This window comes from Neltuma alba, unplaced genomic scaffold (genome assembly GCF_004799145.2).
Source record: "Neltuma alba isolate B1F8T4 unplaced genomic scaffold, ASM479914v2 tig00005275_pilon, whole genome shotgun sequence".
NCBI classification, from domain to species: Eukaryota; Viridiplantae; Streptophyta; class Magnoliopsida; order Fabales; family Fabaceae; genus Neltuma; species Neltuma alba.
This window is the reverse complement of record NW_021634044.1, coordinates 326,926-343,268: the sequence shown is the minus strand read 5'-3', so window position 1 is coordinate 343,268 and position 16,343 is coordinate 326,926. Positions and strand designations below refer to the sequence as shown.

The window sequence follows — 16,343 nt, the reverse complement described above, 5'->3', positions numbered from 1 at the left end:
CAGACATCATTTTACATTTAGAGTCACCATATCATATCACAGTTTCTTTCTTTCTGTTTTCCCCACTCTTTGGTGGGCAAACTCGATCGCTTCTTCTAATGAACTTATGTTGATTGCGTTAATGTTGTGGACTAGTTTTCCTTCTTTTACTGACGGATAATGATTGTGTTCGATTCCCATTGCTCCTTCCTCGTTATATTATTTAATATGATTAAATTTCGCTATTCAAGGAATGGAAATGTAGCCATTTAAGCTAAGCTAGTTGGAACACTTTTGATCTTGTCGCAGGAATTTGTAAAAGCAATTTTTTTTTAAAAAAAAAAAAGCGTAGTAAAGTTCTGCTCGTATCAGTCACTTTTTTTCTTCTTTGTTTTTTTTTTCCCCTCCTCCTACACAAGTTCTCTCCTATCCCTGCAACGAATTTAGGTTGTGAACGGTGGTGTAATGCTCCGTTTCAGACTGAAAAACCACAATCAATTGGATCAAGACTACAATAATGTTACTAAAGAGAGAATTTGTAAAAATGAAGAAAAAGAGAATAAAGTTCACTTATATGAATATCATCATAGGTTAACTTTCACCTTATACAAATTAAAAAAAAAATCTAAAACACGTATGTTTTGTTTTAGAATTTGTTTCTTCGCAGACAATCTAAAACACATTGTATAGACAATTTTTTTTATTTGAAAATTTGTCACCCTGTGCATGTTAAAAATATAAACTTGTTTTATTCCCATACAAATTGCTTTACAATTTGTTACCTAGTACATTTTGAAAATTTAAAGAATAATTTGTTGTTACCCTCGTACATATTTCATTCCCGAATTTATTATTTTGTTTTTAAAATTTAATAATTTGTTATTATGCTGTATATATTTTATTCTAAAATTTATTACCCATACAACTTGAGTATGGTAAGTTATTTTAATAATGACTTGTAAACTTCTACAATTTATTACTCTTTTGCATACTAAAAAAATTTATTTCACAATCTAGTTAAACACGCTAAATTTAAAAGGATTTATATACTAAATATGAAAGAAATAAATTATTATGATATAAAAAAAATGTCATGTCATGACTTATATTTTTATTTTTTTAAATAAAATAAAAAATGAGTACGGCCGAAAGGGGAAAAAACTCTAAAAGGCATGTGCTTCCCCATGGGCACTGGGGCTAAGATCAGACTCATTTTTTCGGCCTACTCTCAGAAGGGGCCTACTCGGATTAACTGGCCCAAATCTACAACACGAGTACTAGAAACCCGCCACAAAAATCACACTTTTCCAGGACTCCAGCTCCAAAATAAAGCCCCAAAATTTAAAAGAGAACCAGAGCACGGGGCCACGCCATTCAAGCGGGACCCACGGCAATTACTAAACACCAAACGTCTCTCGTCTACTGTTGATTGATTCGACTGGACATCCGCAATAATCCCCCAAAAAAGGAAAGAAAAGGAAATTTCCCTTGGAAACAGAATACAGAATTATTTCCCTCACAAAGTAATAAAGTCCGACTGTTATCATAATAATAATAATAATAAAATACGACTTAATCGGATGAAAAGTTGTGGGTCGCGTGCGGGACCTAAACGCGTTGTTGGGATATCTTTTTCTCACCGACAAATTACAGTCACCCTTTTTCTCTTTAAGTTACATACCGTTTTTGTATATCATTTATATTTTTTCCCCCGAAAATTATAATAATTCTTAAGAAAATAATCAAAATAGAGACAGATGAGATATTCATTTACAACTTCTGGTCCGCACAGAACAGTGTCTACATGTAAATTGACTAATCAAACCGTTGGTCGTTTAGCCCCAAATAAAGCATAATAACCACAACCATTTCCAGATTAATGGAACTTTCACGCTCACGCGGCTTCCATTTCTGGAATTTTTGATTCTTTCTCGAGCTTGGACTCCGCAAGATCGTCTGAGAGCTTCAGATTTGAGAAAGCATCGTTTATAAATTCGGCGGCTTCCGAAGTTTCTTTTCCTTCCCTATCAGTAAACGCGTTTTCAGGTTCAGGAACTCCGGTCTCGTTGCCAACCGCCAGCTCTAACCTTTTGAACTCCTCTTCAATATCTTCTTCATCAAGATCCGTGTATGCTGGACTTCGTTCTGAAACTACCCAAAAGAAATGCGGTTAGAGAACAAAGAATCCCCAATAAAGGTGTCACATACAACTTCAGTCCCAAATCATAACCACTATCCTGAGATTGCATTCAATCAATTCCCACGCGTGGAGAAAAATACCAGAAAAGAACAGCTCGTTATAAAAAAGAAAAGGCGCGCTTCAAATGAGCGCACCCCTATAGAAGATAAGACAATATATACCTAGCGCCTTTTCAACTTCCTTTTGTGAATCAATGCTCTCTTGGATATCTCTTAAACAAACATCCACTTCCTCTGCACTGATCTTATTCTCTTTCATCGCTCGGGCTCCTAACTCCACGGCTTCAGAAACCTGCTAACAAAGCCCAGTCAATCATCAAATGCAAGAGTAGCCACAGTTCAGTAAAACCTTCAAATTCTGAAATTAACCAATCTCGTTAAAGATTGGCAAAATTCAAAATGCTCAGGGATTATATCCAAAGCTATACCTTTTTCGTGGATTCAGCATCGGCAATAACACGAAGTACTTCCTCTACTCTGTTCAAAAGTGAAGAACATTTCTCTCTACTCTGGGTGGCCAGCTTCAGCTCCCTAGCATACCTGAGAGCCAATTTTCTCTTTCCAGAATGTAATGAAGTTAGTGCTGATTGTCTTGACCTGCAAAGAAATATAATAAATCCGTGAGACAGGCAAACATCACTACATTATAGCTACAGCAGTACTGATATAAGGCCTAGTAAATGAGCGAGAGAGGTTTTCTTTTTATTTTCCCTCAGAAAGTTCTCTTCTCAGAAGCCACTCATACCTATACTAGTAGATATAATCACAAGGGCTTACAATTCATAACGTTGGTCAATCATATCAAGCTGTTGCTGAAGCCTCTCAGTTGTCCAAATCAAGTGCAGAATATCATAATCTAAATTAGATATATGGGATAAAGCTGATGTTGAAAGAGAAATTTTGATACCCTGTAAACACAGACTTGAAATGAAAATGCCTAATATTTCAGGAATAAAATTCAGATACATAGGATTGGCCTCAGTAAATGAAACAGTCTTGCGTAGCATTAACAATAGCCATAGAAAGGATGAAACCCAATTTTTTTTTCCTTCTTAAAATTAGTTTACGTTGTGGATGTTATTTTATCCCTGTATTTGGGTTCAACAATATCTAACATCCACAACCTTCTCAATCACTTATTCTTTTTGTAGAAAAGTAGTAATTTTTCATAGCAAGAAGCCAAGAATAACTTGGGCAACGGTTTGTTCCACAATGATACTATACCTCTACAAGTTCTTTCTTACGCACTGAAATATACTGTGCTTTTCCACACCCTCCCAGGTACCCCAAGATTGCAGATTTCTCATCAGGCCCTCCACATACTTCTTGGAATTTCTTCATTGTTACGATACATGATGAATTCCAGTGACTTTCAGATAGAAGTTTGATAACTTCAGCTGCCTTATCCTAAACATCAAGAAATGGCACTATAATAAAAGAATAAAAAACTTGAAGTAATGGTATGGCAGACTCCATTATAGCTCATTGACTAGCTTACACCGGCATCACATTGAAACCAACAGTTAAAAAAACATACAGATGTCAAAGATCAACGTGCTCCAGAAACGAAACTATTCATACAGTCTATGTGCCGCGTAGTTACTATATAATTTTAAATACATCTTTTACTATGCTATCATCAGTTCATAAGAAAACAAACTATTGAACTTCTTAGATGATCATTTTGACATGTTATTGTTTCATTGAAAATATTTTGTGGACATGATATGGCCATCTTTGGAAAATTTTTGTCAATCTTCAGTGATAACGCATATTAAACGTCAGAATTGGACAGGTTCAAGAAAATTAAGAAGGGTAAAAGAAGAACTCCTGAAATAAAAGAATGGCTAGTTACCTTAAGCAGCATGGTTAGGATGAAAGGTTCTTCAGATATAATTTCCTGAGTCGTTGTTGACCTTGTTATTAGGTTGCTTACTTTTCTGAATAATTGGGAGAGTCTTCCACTAGTAGGATCCACAAGATCAGCAGTTCTTGTGATATCACCTTCATTATACATTAGAAACTGAAAAATGAAAATGTAAAAACAAAACCAGACATGAAAGCAAAGAAATGATTTTAGGTAGCAACTTAAGCTGACGAGAGAAGAAAAGGGGGGGACCATCATACACCAAGTTGAAAGCATAAATCGACATAATTGAAGTATTCTACAACAAAAGAGTATGCAAAAAATGTTCAATATAAGCTTATATTGACATCATTAGATGGTTTACTCGGAGAGAGAGTGATTTGTTCCCCTAAATAACTACTTTACCAGCCTTAAGCCTAGCTAAAAAAAATCTTGCCCACTAGGAAGAAATGACAAGGTCCTTGTGAGAAAACATTTATTATAAATTGTAACAAGGTAAGGGGGTTAGAATACTTCCATGCGAGAATATTTATATTATACTACTATCCCAAAGAAGTAGTTATTGCCTTAGGATTGTTAAACTTATCTAAGAGTTCCTGATGAGCATTTCTAGATACATTGACACTATATTAACATTCATTACAGATATTTAATTTAAATTTAATGCGACATTATTTAAATAAATAAATTAAAAAAAAAAAAAAAAAAGCAACGCGCGGGGGTTCTGGCTAGTTCGTTCATAAGGCACTGTGCCGGACAACTTATACAAGTTTATGAAACATCTCAACCAGCAGCATACAAGAAAGAGTCTAAAATGGGGGATTTGCAACCAACATACCAGCTGAATATAGTGCAACAAGCATGTACTCACCAATACATGGTCGAGACATAAAGGGGTCAAGCCCCCTCGATTAAACCAATCATTCTTGACCTGCAATGAAGCATTGTTCAAATAAGACCAAACCAGAACTGAAATAAAAACCTTAATAGGATAAAAGCAAACAAATTATGCCAAAATTGAGAATAAAACGGAAAAAAGAAAAAAAACCTCGGAAGGACGAATAATAAAGAGCCCAACATGTCGGGCTATTTTGATTATCAAATCCCTCCAGAAGAGGAATTTCGATTGCCAATCAGATCTTTGACCGCTAAAGGCCTTGAAACGGGCCGAGGCAACCACTTCATCGTCCCAATCAGGCACCTCCGATAAAATGAAATCCTTCACAGTCATCCTTTTGGAGTTCATCTTTGCATTTTTTTCCGGCAGCGCCGCGATGTTAATCGCGCCCTCACAAAGCCCCTCAACTTTAACGTCCACTTCACTGTGTTAGGGTTTCCAACTCCGGGAATCCGAAGCAACGACCGGAACGTCAATGACGCCTAGAGCTACCAGCGCACGTAACCCGGTAATGCTAGTTAACCCGGACCGTCCGGCCAAATTGACTCGGATCGGATCAAAGGGGAAGCGGAGCAAACAAAAAGAGTGAAATAGGTCCACCGGTTGATGGCGCGCGCGCAGCAACGCGGCAGTAATTTCATAATTCACAAATAAATGATGCGAGAAATTATTTTTCGACAAAATGGAGCTCTGGTCAGAAAATGTCATGGACCTAATAGAGATGATATCTCCAGTTCAGGCCCACTAAAAATGAAGCAAATAATATAGCCGAGGATAATATGGCCATTTGACTGCAGTACCGGGAATTACACTGTAGCTAATGATGTTTCAATAATTTGAAAATTAAAGTCAGTGATGCAATGCGTGATGAAAGTTGATTATCATGTCGCACTCGGAAGTAATTAAAGAAGATGAGAATTTACTGAGCTAGACTCTGCCACAATTTATCGGTGTGCATTTTAATTTGTAGATTTTGAATAGGAACAAAAACAGTACAAGACGCCAGACTTTTCTCCCTTCAAATTAAAGTCAATTGGCAATGACTGGCATCTCTGTCCCTTTCACCTCCTGGCGCTGGCCTCCAATTTCAACTCCTATCTCTTTTCGTTGTGTCCATTAATCATTGAATCGTGTCTCTCCTCTTTCTTTCCCAATCATTCTAATTCTTCATCAATTGAAATATTTGGCAACTAATAAGCGTAGTACGGGCTTATCTTCGATTTCAAGATTGATGTGAGTTGATGTTGAGTCATGCTCTCTGGCTCTCTGCCCCTTATTTTTATGGGACAATTTTATATAAAGAAACCCCAGACAGAAAGAGTTGATTACCAATAAATACCCTAATTCTGACTTATTATCACTGGATATCTTGAACTTGTAAATTTGTTTTCCAATGGTGTGGTTTAGGGTTTAACTGAGGATTTTTTACATGTGCCCTCTCCCGTTATTTTTCATCCAAGTTTAGAATTTTATAAGGCATTTTTGGACAATCACCTATTAATTAGTAATAAGTCAAGCTCAGGAACTTTCAATAATTAACTTTCTTATATGTAATTTTCTCTATTTTCATTCTTATGTTCTCTTTGTAGTCAAGGCAATTAACGGAATTTACAGCAATAGGTTGCCAAGTAAGAATGAAGGTGTTAATTGAAGTCGTGGGACGAGTAACTAATGAAGGGGCCGGTTAGATGCAATGAAAGCGAGGAATTTAGCTGATTGTGGCAACTCTTAATTAATTGGCAATTATGAGTTATAATAGCAAGCGATAAAATGTAGTGAGATCCGCATGTGGGTGTTACTAAAGTTGGGCCTGGAACGCAGAAGATTTGACTGGGATGAACGTGGAGTGCTTCCCAGTATAAAACGTGTGACTCTCTGATGATGTTCATCTCTTGGACTTTTAACATCAATGACTCCACCAAGCAGCCTGGCCCGGTGCAAAATGTCCAACAAAGCAACAGCATCTAATCAGAAAATTATGCCTTCAGAATTAATCACCATGACGATACACGTGTTCCTAATAATTTCATCTTTTATTTTCTCTCGCGACCGCCGCTCTGCTCTTTTTCCTCCTCCCAACTTCAAAAGAAACGGAAAAATAAAAACTTATCGTGATGGGCAATCAATTAATCATATTGGCTTGAGAGAGAGGGAATTACATGGCCGTGTTATTTGATTCCATCCACTTTAATTTGTTTTTGTCGCATCAGGGTCAGCCACTGATTAATTCCGCCCGAGTGATGGTTGGTGTTTCTCGTCACATGCAATTGTCATCCTTCTGAAAAGGGGATATCGGGTTAAGGACAAAGGGGCAATTAATGATGTTTACGTACTAGGTGCGCAATGTCTCTCCACTCATATGCGTCACAGCACATGTAATTAGCGAATCCATCAGTTAAAGTTCAAACAAACCCACCACGCAAGGTGAGTTATTTTTACATTTGTTACGCGTGTTTTGAGGTTACGAAGTCATTTGCATTCGTAGGTATTCGTTATTTATGAAAGCCAGGGAAAGCAGGAGGGACGACTCCAATATTAATCCATGCTGGGTACAGCATGCATGCAGGACGATGACTGATCATGATATGAATAATGATAATGTTATAGAGCAGTAGCAGTATTTATTTGTACGGTTTCATCCCATCCACTGTGTATAATATAACCTCAATGAATCATTGAGGAGGGTCCCATTAATCAGAGGTTTCTGAGGCGGTACTTTGATGGCGCTGGGTCCTGCGAATATCGCCGGCTAATTCAGCTATACTTTACATGATCCTCTCCTCTAATAACGTACACGCTCTCTCTCTCTATAAATATAAATGGTTCTCATCAGATGCTAGTTGTTGCCGCTGCTGCGTCTGCATCATAATTCATAGCCAGCGTCCTAGTGGAGAAATTATTAATTACGCTAACCTCTATCTTTTCACGATGCGTGATTGAGTAGGGCGGGCTCAAGTAAATGATTCAAAGCACCCAGAGTCTTCCTCCTAGCTTCAGTCTGCGCGCTATCAATTCACCGGCTATATTTCAATGTTGTTTTGAATCCTACAGTGCTGCGCGCATCTGCATGACGTTGAACTCATTTTGGTTTTTCCCAAAGTAGTTAGCTGATTCACGTTTTGGCACTTTAATTGTATGTCGCACTGCTGGATTATTTGATCCTTCGGCCGAACCCAAAAGTGATGTGCATTGTATTGAGAAAGGAATGGGGCCAGATGGGGCTTAAGCCACTAAATATTTTAAGTAATAATGGAGGATCGTTGGTATACAGTAAAATATAAAATTCATAATAGATGATTCCACTGGCCACCAGTCATGAAAATTATACCTCATTTTGGGACCCCAGGCCATATCATATCAGAGAGCCAACCTAAATAATGTACTGATAAATGTTGATCATTTGGGGGCCCAAAATATGATTAAGTGGGTAAGTGAAGGACTGCATGACATTGTGAGTCACTCGATATGGAAATCAGACCAGGTAGGGCTCAGGACAAAGATAGAGCACAGAGCTCGGAAACGTGTAACAATGACAGAATAACAAGGACCCCATTATATATATACATATATATATATATATATTTGTGTTTATATATTTAGAAGACGCTCGTGTGATGCGATTGATATAATTATTTTAGGCAACAAACGTGGACGATAGTTGCGCTGCCACGTCCATATACGTCCCGTCTCTACACCTCATGTTCTTCACGTCTTATCGCCAGGGTACGTAGGGCCTCTCCTTATCTTCACTGCTCCTCCATGCTTTCGGAGGCCTCTGCCACCCCTAATTATATGTGTGTCGTTAATAATTTCTTCTTTTCCTTTAATCACAAAGTTAAATTTCATGGCTGCCACTTTCGACCACTGGATGGACCCCGTCTCCCCCACCAAAAAAAAAAAAAATCAAATTAAAATCGAAGCAGCACTTTAATAGTTCAGATAGATGACATTACACGTGATTATATATTTTGGTATTAATTGCTGTGCATCAAATAACAGCAAGGGATATGGTTACAAGCGTGGCATTGTAGACGACCAGGGTTGACCCGAGGGGACAGCCCATGTGCAGGCATATGAGAAGTTTACGATTATCTCTTTGGTTTTCCCGTTCTCTCTTTTATTATTGAGAATATAATTGCACACTGCTCCATTCATTTATGTATAATTGCTTAATCATTATTGATTATCCTTACATATGTCAAACGCCACATATTGCTCATCCCATCCTGACTGTGTTCCAACTAGCAAAAGAGACATCCCACCTAGCTAGTATACATTTGTGATCTGCTTAATGAAAATTACAGTATTATTATGTATATGGTTATACTTGTAAGAGCACAAACGTTCTGTAGTGTAAGAAAATTAAAGACTCGTGCGGTGTTCTTGTACCTTTTATAGGATATTTTTACCCCGAAATAACCGCGAGCAATAATATAATAGTTTGAGAGAATCTTTTCACGTCTTTTAAATATAGAGAATTATTTCTTATGGAAGGACAAGTTAGTATGAAAAATATCAATATAAATTCATAACAATGGCAGGGAAAATTCAGTAATGTACGTGCTGTGCAAAAGAAGATTCTCGATCCTGATTCTTTTATATTGCAGACTGGACGGACATGGACAATAACAAATATTGCAGACTGGACGGACATTTAAATACTTGAGTTAAGTTAAACGATAGTATTTATACGTAACAATAACAACAATATGAATACATGCATGATGCATATCGAACATGACAACATAGATAATTAAATAAGATAAAAGAAATAAATTAATTAAAAAAAATTAGAATGCAGATATGATGAATATGTGCTCGGGAGTGCACGTGCGACTGTGCGAGTACGTAGAGACACGTGTGTGTGTGTGTGAACCATTCATCAATAAAACATGGCAGTACTGTTGAATAATTTAAAAACAACATGCACATACAAATTAATTCTTCAGCAAACCGGTCATGTTACAGATTTTGGAGAGTGACATGCATGGGGTGGGGTGCAGTTTGCAAATTTATACGGTTGCATGCCTATTCTATGGATTCAATATCACAGTATTTGTCTTGACAACAGGTTTTTAAATAGAAATAGCAATGAATAAAGTTTGTGAAGTTCATTTTTTCCGAAATAGGCTTTTTAAGGAAATGTGCTTGAAAATTATGATCCGATAAAAATAATAATACTGTGAGAATACCTTTGTTATGCAAATTATAAAAATACATTTTCAACGCGTCACCAGACAGGCCCTAAATAGCTTTATGAGAAAAGTGTTTTCGTATTTATTCCTGTTAAGTGTATGTATTTTGTATGCATGGAGAACTACGTTTTCTTTTCTTTTTTTCGTTTTACCTGTAAATATAAACTGACTTAGCTTCCCTTATATGAATAAAACAAAATTTCTAAGAATAATAGCATTGTTGCATTCTCATAATTAAGCAGTATATATATAATTGGTCGACATTAAAGATTAAACTTAGATGAAACCCTGCGCTTTTCAGATTTCATAAAGGACAACAATGAATTACACACTATCATACAGCCAGAATCGGAATCAAGCGCCACGAGGAAATTATCATTTTGGTTTTGGAGTATTAAAATTTTCAAACGTTAAATATTATGACAACTATATTATTCGTAATTTTTGAGATTTCGTACGTAAATTATTTCGCAGTGTAGCTAAAACAATTCATCTGACCTCTGCACGTTAGAATTGAGGAATATTAATTAAATACAACAGTAATAGTCATCTAAAATAATTTAATAGGATAAACACAAGAGGTTTAAGGTTATAAGCAGATTAAACTCGTAATTGTTCATGAGATAAGTAGATCATAATTATTGATAATGAAAAATTTAATAAGATAATGAATCATGACATTTTGGAGTACAGTGAGGATAATGCATGCCCAAAATGACGGTGATTGATCCGATCAATCGCTATCAAGTCGTAGTGGAGCGCACCGACACGCTGTGTGCTATCCGCAGAATGCAGAATCTGATGGTTCCGCACACAGTAATATCGGCTGCGTCTTGCAGAGGAGCTTAATATCCGGCGTTGAGTGATTGGAAAATTAATTATAATTATATTAATCCGATGAATATGTCCAAAATATCTTCAACTATTTTAATGCAAGTGGGCAACATCTTGATGTGGCATATTAATTTTCCCTAGCATACAAGTTAGATTTTCACATTTATTCATCGAATCAGATAAACAATAACTGGCCAATTAAAATATATTATTTTCTTCCAGAGTTTAAAAGTAGTAGACTACGAAAAACATCATAAAAATCAAATCAAGGTGTAACCTGGATTTTGGTTTCAAGATGTGTATGCTTTTAAAATGAAAGATGTTTATAAGTTAATACTAAAAGTTTGATTAATCGCTGGGTAGCTGTAATCAGTTGTTATGAAATATAAAAACGAACAAACTATATGAATATGAATAACGCGGTTTATTATCACCAACCCTGAGATGCATAAAGCACGAGATGCGTCGTCGGACTCTATTAATTTGCTTTTATTTTACTTTATAAATTTATGTACCCATAAAGACCTGTTGTCTGCATTTATTCGCGTCTAACAATAACGTGAATAGATAGAACCGTCGCGCCCTCTCTCTTCTCTTTTATTTGCTTTTTCCATCCCGTTTTCCACGTTGTCTCGGGATGATCGAAAACAGGCCCAATTAATTAATTTTAATATTAAAGTGCTACTCTGTTTATAAATCACTTTCAATATATTTTATATAAATTAAAAAATATTAAATTTCATTAATTTATTTAAAATTTAATAATTTTGTAATTTTAATTAAATTTATTTAATATACATTATATATCATATAAATAAAGTCAGCGCAATAATAAATAGAAAATAAAATTGTATATCTATACAAAAAATTTCTCTTAGTACCTTATAAATAGAACCAAATTTTTTTTCTCCCTGTCCTATAAATAAGACTAGAGGAGTACTAATTTTTTTCCTAAGCCCCGTGCTTTGTCTGTTTATAATTTATTTTCTTGGCCAGTAGTTTATTTATTTATGGGGCGTTTGGCATTCTCAAAACCGTGGTTTCAGAAGCACTTTTCCACAAAACGAGATAACCTCTTCCATATTTTACTTCGTAATCCGTAAAAGCACTTATGAAATCATAGTTTAGTTTCTATCCAAACACCCCTAAGACTCCACATGGGATGGGAAGCTTTTCTTGCAGGACCTTTTTGACATAATTTTCCTGACTGATGTGCCATTACCGTGGTTGTTTTCTTTTTTCTTTTCCTATTTTCTCTTTTTTTTTTCCATATATTATTCTTTATGATGTGATTAGTTGATCAGGTGACATCAAACATTTTCATTTTTCAAGAGCTTTGGTTCTAATATTACATTCAATTTTAATTATAAGACTTTATTTATAAATTATAAATTAAGTTTTATAATTAGAATAGGAGGCAGTACTTAATATGAAAATTTGGTGGTCGGTGCAGCTATCTCAAGGTTTTAGAACTGATGGAGTTCATTACTAATTTAGTCGGTAGTATTTACGAAACTAGTTAAATTGTCTTTTAACCAAATTAAAATTTTCAAACAAGCATGGCACTCGTGTCACGAGTTGTGATTGCTGCACTTGCGGGTGGGACGGTTGCGGAGTTAATGAGATTTTGATATAATTGTCCCCGAATTATTAAGACTATCAATCGCAAATGATAAACAGAGTAAAGAAAAAAACGTGATGTTAATGAATGCTATTTGGGAAAAATATTAAATGAGAAAAATAAACTGAAATAAATTGCTGTGTTCATGATCAAGTCACATCTATTAATTAAGTTTTATATTTGGGACTACTTGTTAAGTATGCCTAGCCTTGCAGCATCTCGAGGGGTAGCTTTACTATGATATTTTAGCATAATTTTTTGTAGCTATTTAACAATTATCTAATCAACGAGAGATAGATGCAGAATGGGCACAAGGTCAACATTTACACACAAAAAAAAAAAAAGGCCACTGAGAGAGCAATAAAGTTCAGATGAGAATTTCTTCCTTCACTCCCCACATACAGACATCGCTGTTTTCTACAAGTCCATATATACATATCTCTTTAAAACAGCGCATCATGTATTTCCAAAAATTAATAAGAGGATTTATATTATAATTATATGTACACCAAGCGTGGTTCCAAGACTGACAGGCTGAGAATGGAAAATATGACAAGGAAGATTTAATTGGCGACTAGAGAGGTGGAATTCAACGGGGAAATGATGACATGCATTGATTTTTTTTTTTTTTTTAAAGGGAAGAACATAAAAACATGGTTCTTTCCACGTAATGATGAAACTTTTCAAAGAAACAATGACGCGGATGAATTGCACAGTGCACACAAAGCTCAAAGAGTAAAGAAGTGCAAGAATCTCTCATTTCATCAATCTATTTTGTCAGTCTCAAGTTTTCTCGCACTAGGCCCAGTAAAAGGGGTACTTCATTTTGCCTTTTGCAGATACACATGGACAGGCCTTGTAGCATTTGTTAGGAACGTTGCTGGTTTCTTTTATTTGTTCTAATATAGTGGTTTTATTTCGCTCTGGGAGAGTTCATCGGGGAACTTAATTTAATTTTATATAATACTAGTTATTATTTTTAATATAAAAATTAGTTTAATTTTTAATTTAATTATAAATATAAAACTTTAATCTATTTTGCCTTTCATATTTATTTATTTACTTTTAAAATAATTGTTATAGTAGTTACATATTAAAGATTTTATTAAATAGTAATTGTAATTAATACACATTATCAGTAAGTATATTTTAAAAAAGACAACATTTATAACTAACGTAGTTAATTTCTTTCATCTACTTAAATTATTCAATTAGCTTTTATCTTAAATGAAATGACCCACCGTTTCTGCAAGAGACATCAGTTCTCACACCGACGATAAATTAAGACATATGCGTACTGCTTGCTAACCCCAACTCCTCACCCAGCCAAAATAAACTCTCCCCCCTCCAATGTCCAATCCATAAACTGTGAAGAGAGAGAGAGAGGAATGCAAGAAACCTCATTGACCATGACTTCGCTCGCATGAGGCCCGGCTCTTAAATTGGTTCAATCCCTTGTTGCTGAGCAGCCACTTCATTTTCTAGACTTCACATTCAAATCATCCATCTCTCTCTTTCGCCCTCACATCCTTTCCTAATCTCGCTCAGGGCCTCCTACCTCTGCTGACTTCTATTTCTCCCAGAATTCTTCGGATCTTTCCAAACTAAAAATGGGGGGGCACTCTTGCTGCTATAAGCAGAAGCTTCGGAAGGGTCTATGGTCCCCTGAGGAGGATGAAAAACTTTTGAGACATATTAATAAGCATGGCCATGGCTGTTGGAGCTCTGTTCCTAAGCAAGCCGGTATATCATTCGAATTCCCATCTCCTCTTTATCTTCCTTCACAGTTTGTGTAAATACAAATCCTTAATTCATTTCTTCTGAGTCGTCGTGTGTGCATGGTCAGGCCTGCAGAGGTGTGGTAAGAGCTGTAGGCTGAGGTGGATCAATTACCTGAGGCCTGATTTGAAGAGGGGAACGTTCTCACAGGAAGAAGAAAACCTTATAATTGAACTTCACGCAGTATTGGGAAATAGGTGATCTCTCTTTCTCGTCATAATTTTTATCATGAAGTGGATTTGAGTCATCATTTTTAATTCTGAGTTCGCGTTTTCTCTTCTTTTCCTCACTTGCCAGATGGTCTCAAATTGCGGCGCAATTGCCCGGAAGAACTGACAATGAAATAAAGAATCTGTGGAATTCTTGCTTGAAGAAGAAACTGAGGCAAAGAGGCATCGACCCTGTTACCCACAAACTACTCTCTGAGGTTCAGAATGGAGACGACAAAGAGAAGGAGCTCAATGAATTGAAAGTCCTCAAATCAGAGAGCCCAAGTTCAGATGCCACAAAAGCATATACACCCACTATGGAAGGGTGTTCCAGTTTCAAGTATAACAATAGCACAAGTAACACCAATTTGCCAACCAACTGTAGCAGCAAAGAATTGCTTCCAGGTGGGTTTAATACGAGCCACACCACTTCAGGACTGATGGGAAATTTCCCACTTCAGATGAATTATGCATCCACTGGTGATACCTTCTTTGCCAATTCAAACCCTTCTTCCCAATGGTTCACCCAAACAGGAAGACCAACATTCAATATGAACCCTGAATTTGCCTCCAATTCCATGTCCACCGTTCTTGCGCCTCCACCCACTTCATTTCTTGGTGTTCCCTGCGATGATGTTTGTGCAGCCTCTTGCGCTGAGAATGCATCGCAATCTCATTTCTGGGGATTGACAGATTCCGAGAAAGAGACCCAAATTCAAGTGCTGCAAAGCCAAACAGAGGAAGCCAAGTGGGGGGATTACGTCCAAAACCCAATCTTGATGGTGCCCGTGACTCATCTGGTGTCTGATAATTTGGGACTCATGTTGCCCCATAGCAAGCCGCAAGAAGAACCCTCACAGACTTGTAATATGTTTTCCAAGGACATCCAGAGGCTCACGGCTGCGTTTGGACATATATAGTGACGCCGATGATTTTAGTAGTACAGTACAGGTGTGTGCAACAGATTCTGATATTGTACATACACACTTCTTTCACCCCTGACGCGAATCATTTGTCTTCAACCTTTTTATCTTCTCAATCCTCAGGTGTGGTGGGTACATTCGTAGAAACAAAGAATCTTCCGCTCTGTCTGCAAATTGCATTACAGTGGTGCATTTCTGTGTTTTCATTTATGCCCTTTCTTTTTTAATCCTTAAAAAAAATTATTAATGTGTGTATATTTTCAATGCCAAAGCCATAGGTTTATTACTTTGCGTACAATGGAATCCGAATCTATTTTATACGCTTCCTTCTTCTCTGTTCCCACCCCTAACTTTTCAGACGCTACTCGGAAACAATACTAAAATGAAACCAGCGCTTTTTCTAACCCACGATTCTAACGGGTTTACCATCATTATCTCGATAGTAGAATGGTTTATTCACTTTCACATCCATGAAAGTTTAAACTTACATGACCAGTGAAGGGGGTCGGTCTGCAGAACCTTCCAAAAAAATTGCAAGTTTTTCTGATTGACGGCATTTTCCTTCACTACTCACCAAGAAAAGGACAGGAGTCACTGAGTCAGCACCGGCACATCGTAAAAGAATACAATAAATAACCGTTTTCGCCTTATCAGGGATTGGGCAATGCTGCAGAAAAGTTGTCCACATCCCACCCAGAAAAAGAAAAAGGATGAAATGATTATTTATTACCGCACATAAATTTCACAGCCAATCCCTTTATATATAGGTATAGTTAGATAGATGGCAGGGGATGATCTTGAACATTTGCCAGCTCTTTGGTTGACATAAAAACGAAGTC

The 16,343-nt window shown here is 36.5% G+C and overlaps 2 protein-coding genes and 1 long non-coding RNA gene across 4 annotated transcripts; 2 read left to right on the top strand and 1 right to left on the bottom strand.

Moving 5' to 3' along the window:
* Positions 1–1,688: 1,688 nt before the first annotated feature.
* LOC114747259 (charged multivesicular body protein 7) lies at positions 1,689–16,002 on the bottom strand. 2 transcript variants are annotated; one of them, XM_028935560.1, is made up of 10 exons: positions 15,998–16,002; positions 12,116–12,123; positions 5,094–5,350; positions 4,917–4,976; positions 4,034–4,201; positions 3,403–3,585; positions 2,956–3,086; positions 2,607–2,775; positions 2,341–2,470; positions 1,689–2,124 (listed from the first exon to the last, which is right to left on the bottom strand). In XM_028935560.1, the coding sequence occupies exons 3-10, from the start codon at positions 5,289–5,291 to the stop codon at positions 1,874–1,876; spliced, it is 1,290 nt and encodes a 429-aa protein (XP_028791393.1). In that variant the 5' UTR covers positions 5,292–5,350; positions 12,116–12,123; positions 15,998–16,002; the 3' UTR covers positions 1,689–1,873. The 2 variants fall into 2 exon arrangements, with proteins under 2 accessions (XP_028791393.1, XP_028791392.1); XM_028935559.1 differs by lacking the exons at positions 12,116–12,123; positions 15,998–16,002 and having other exon boundaries at positions 5,094–5,525.
* LOC114747291 (transcription factor MYB61) lies at positions 13,984–15,282 on the top strand (the record flags this gene model as incomplete). The annotated part of the gene is made up of 3 exons (XM_028935593.1): positions 13,984–14,336; positions 14,440–14,569; positions 14,670–15,282. Coding segments are annotated over exons 1-3 (876 nt in total), but the record flags the coding sequence as incomplete, so codon positions are not given.
* On the top strand, positions 15,283–15,821 carry LOC114747262 (uncharacterized). Its single transcript, XR_003740361.1, has 2 exons — positions 15,283–15,532; positions 15,628–15,821. It is a non-coding gene; the product is annotated as an uncharacterized LOC114747262 (long non-coding RNA).
* Positions 16,003–16,343: the final 341 nt, after the last annotated feature.

What these genes read in the sequence shown, in the direction of transcription:
- LOC114747259 (XM_028935560.1), bottom strand. Translation starts at nt 5,291, where the DNA reads ATGAACTCCAAAAGGATGACTGTGAAGGATTTCATTTTATCGGAGGTG. An exon ending in TATGTCTCGACCATGTATTG is followed by an intron (nt 4,202 to 4,916) that starts GTGAGTACATGC and finishes TTCATTTTTCAG; the next exon opens with TTTCTAATGTATAATGAAGG. An exon ending in GGAAGTTGAAAAGGCGCTAG is followed by an intron (nt 2,125 to 2,340) that starts GTATATATTGTC and finishes GGGTAGTTTCAG; the next exon opens with AACGAAGTCCAGCATACACG.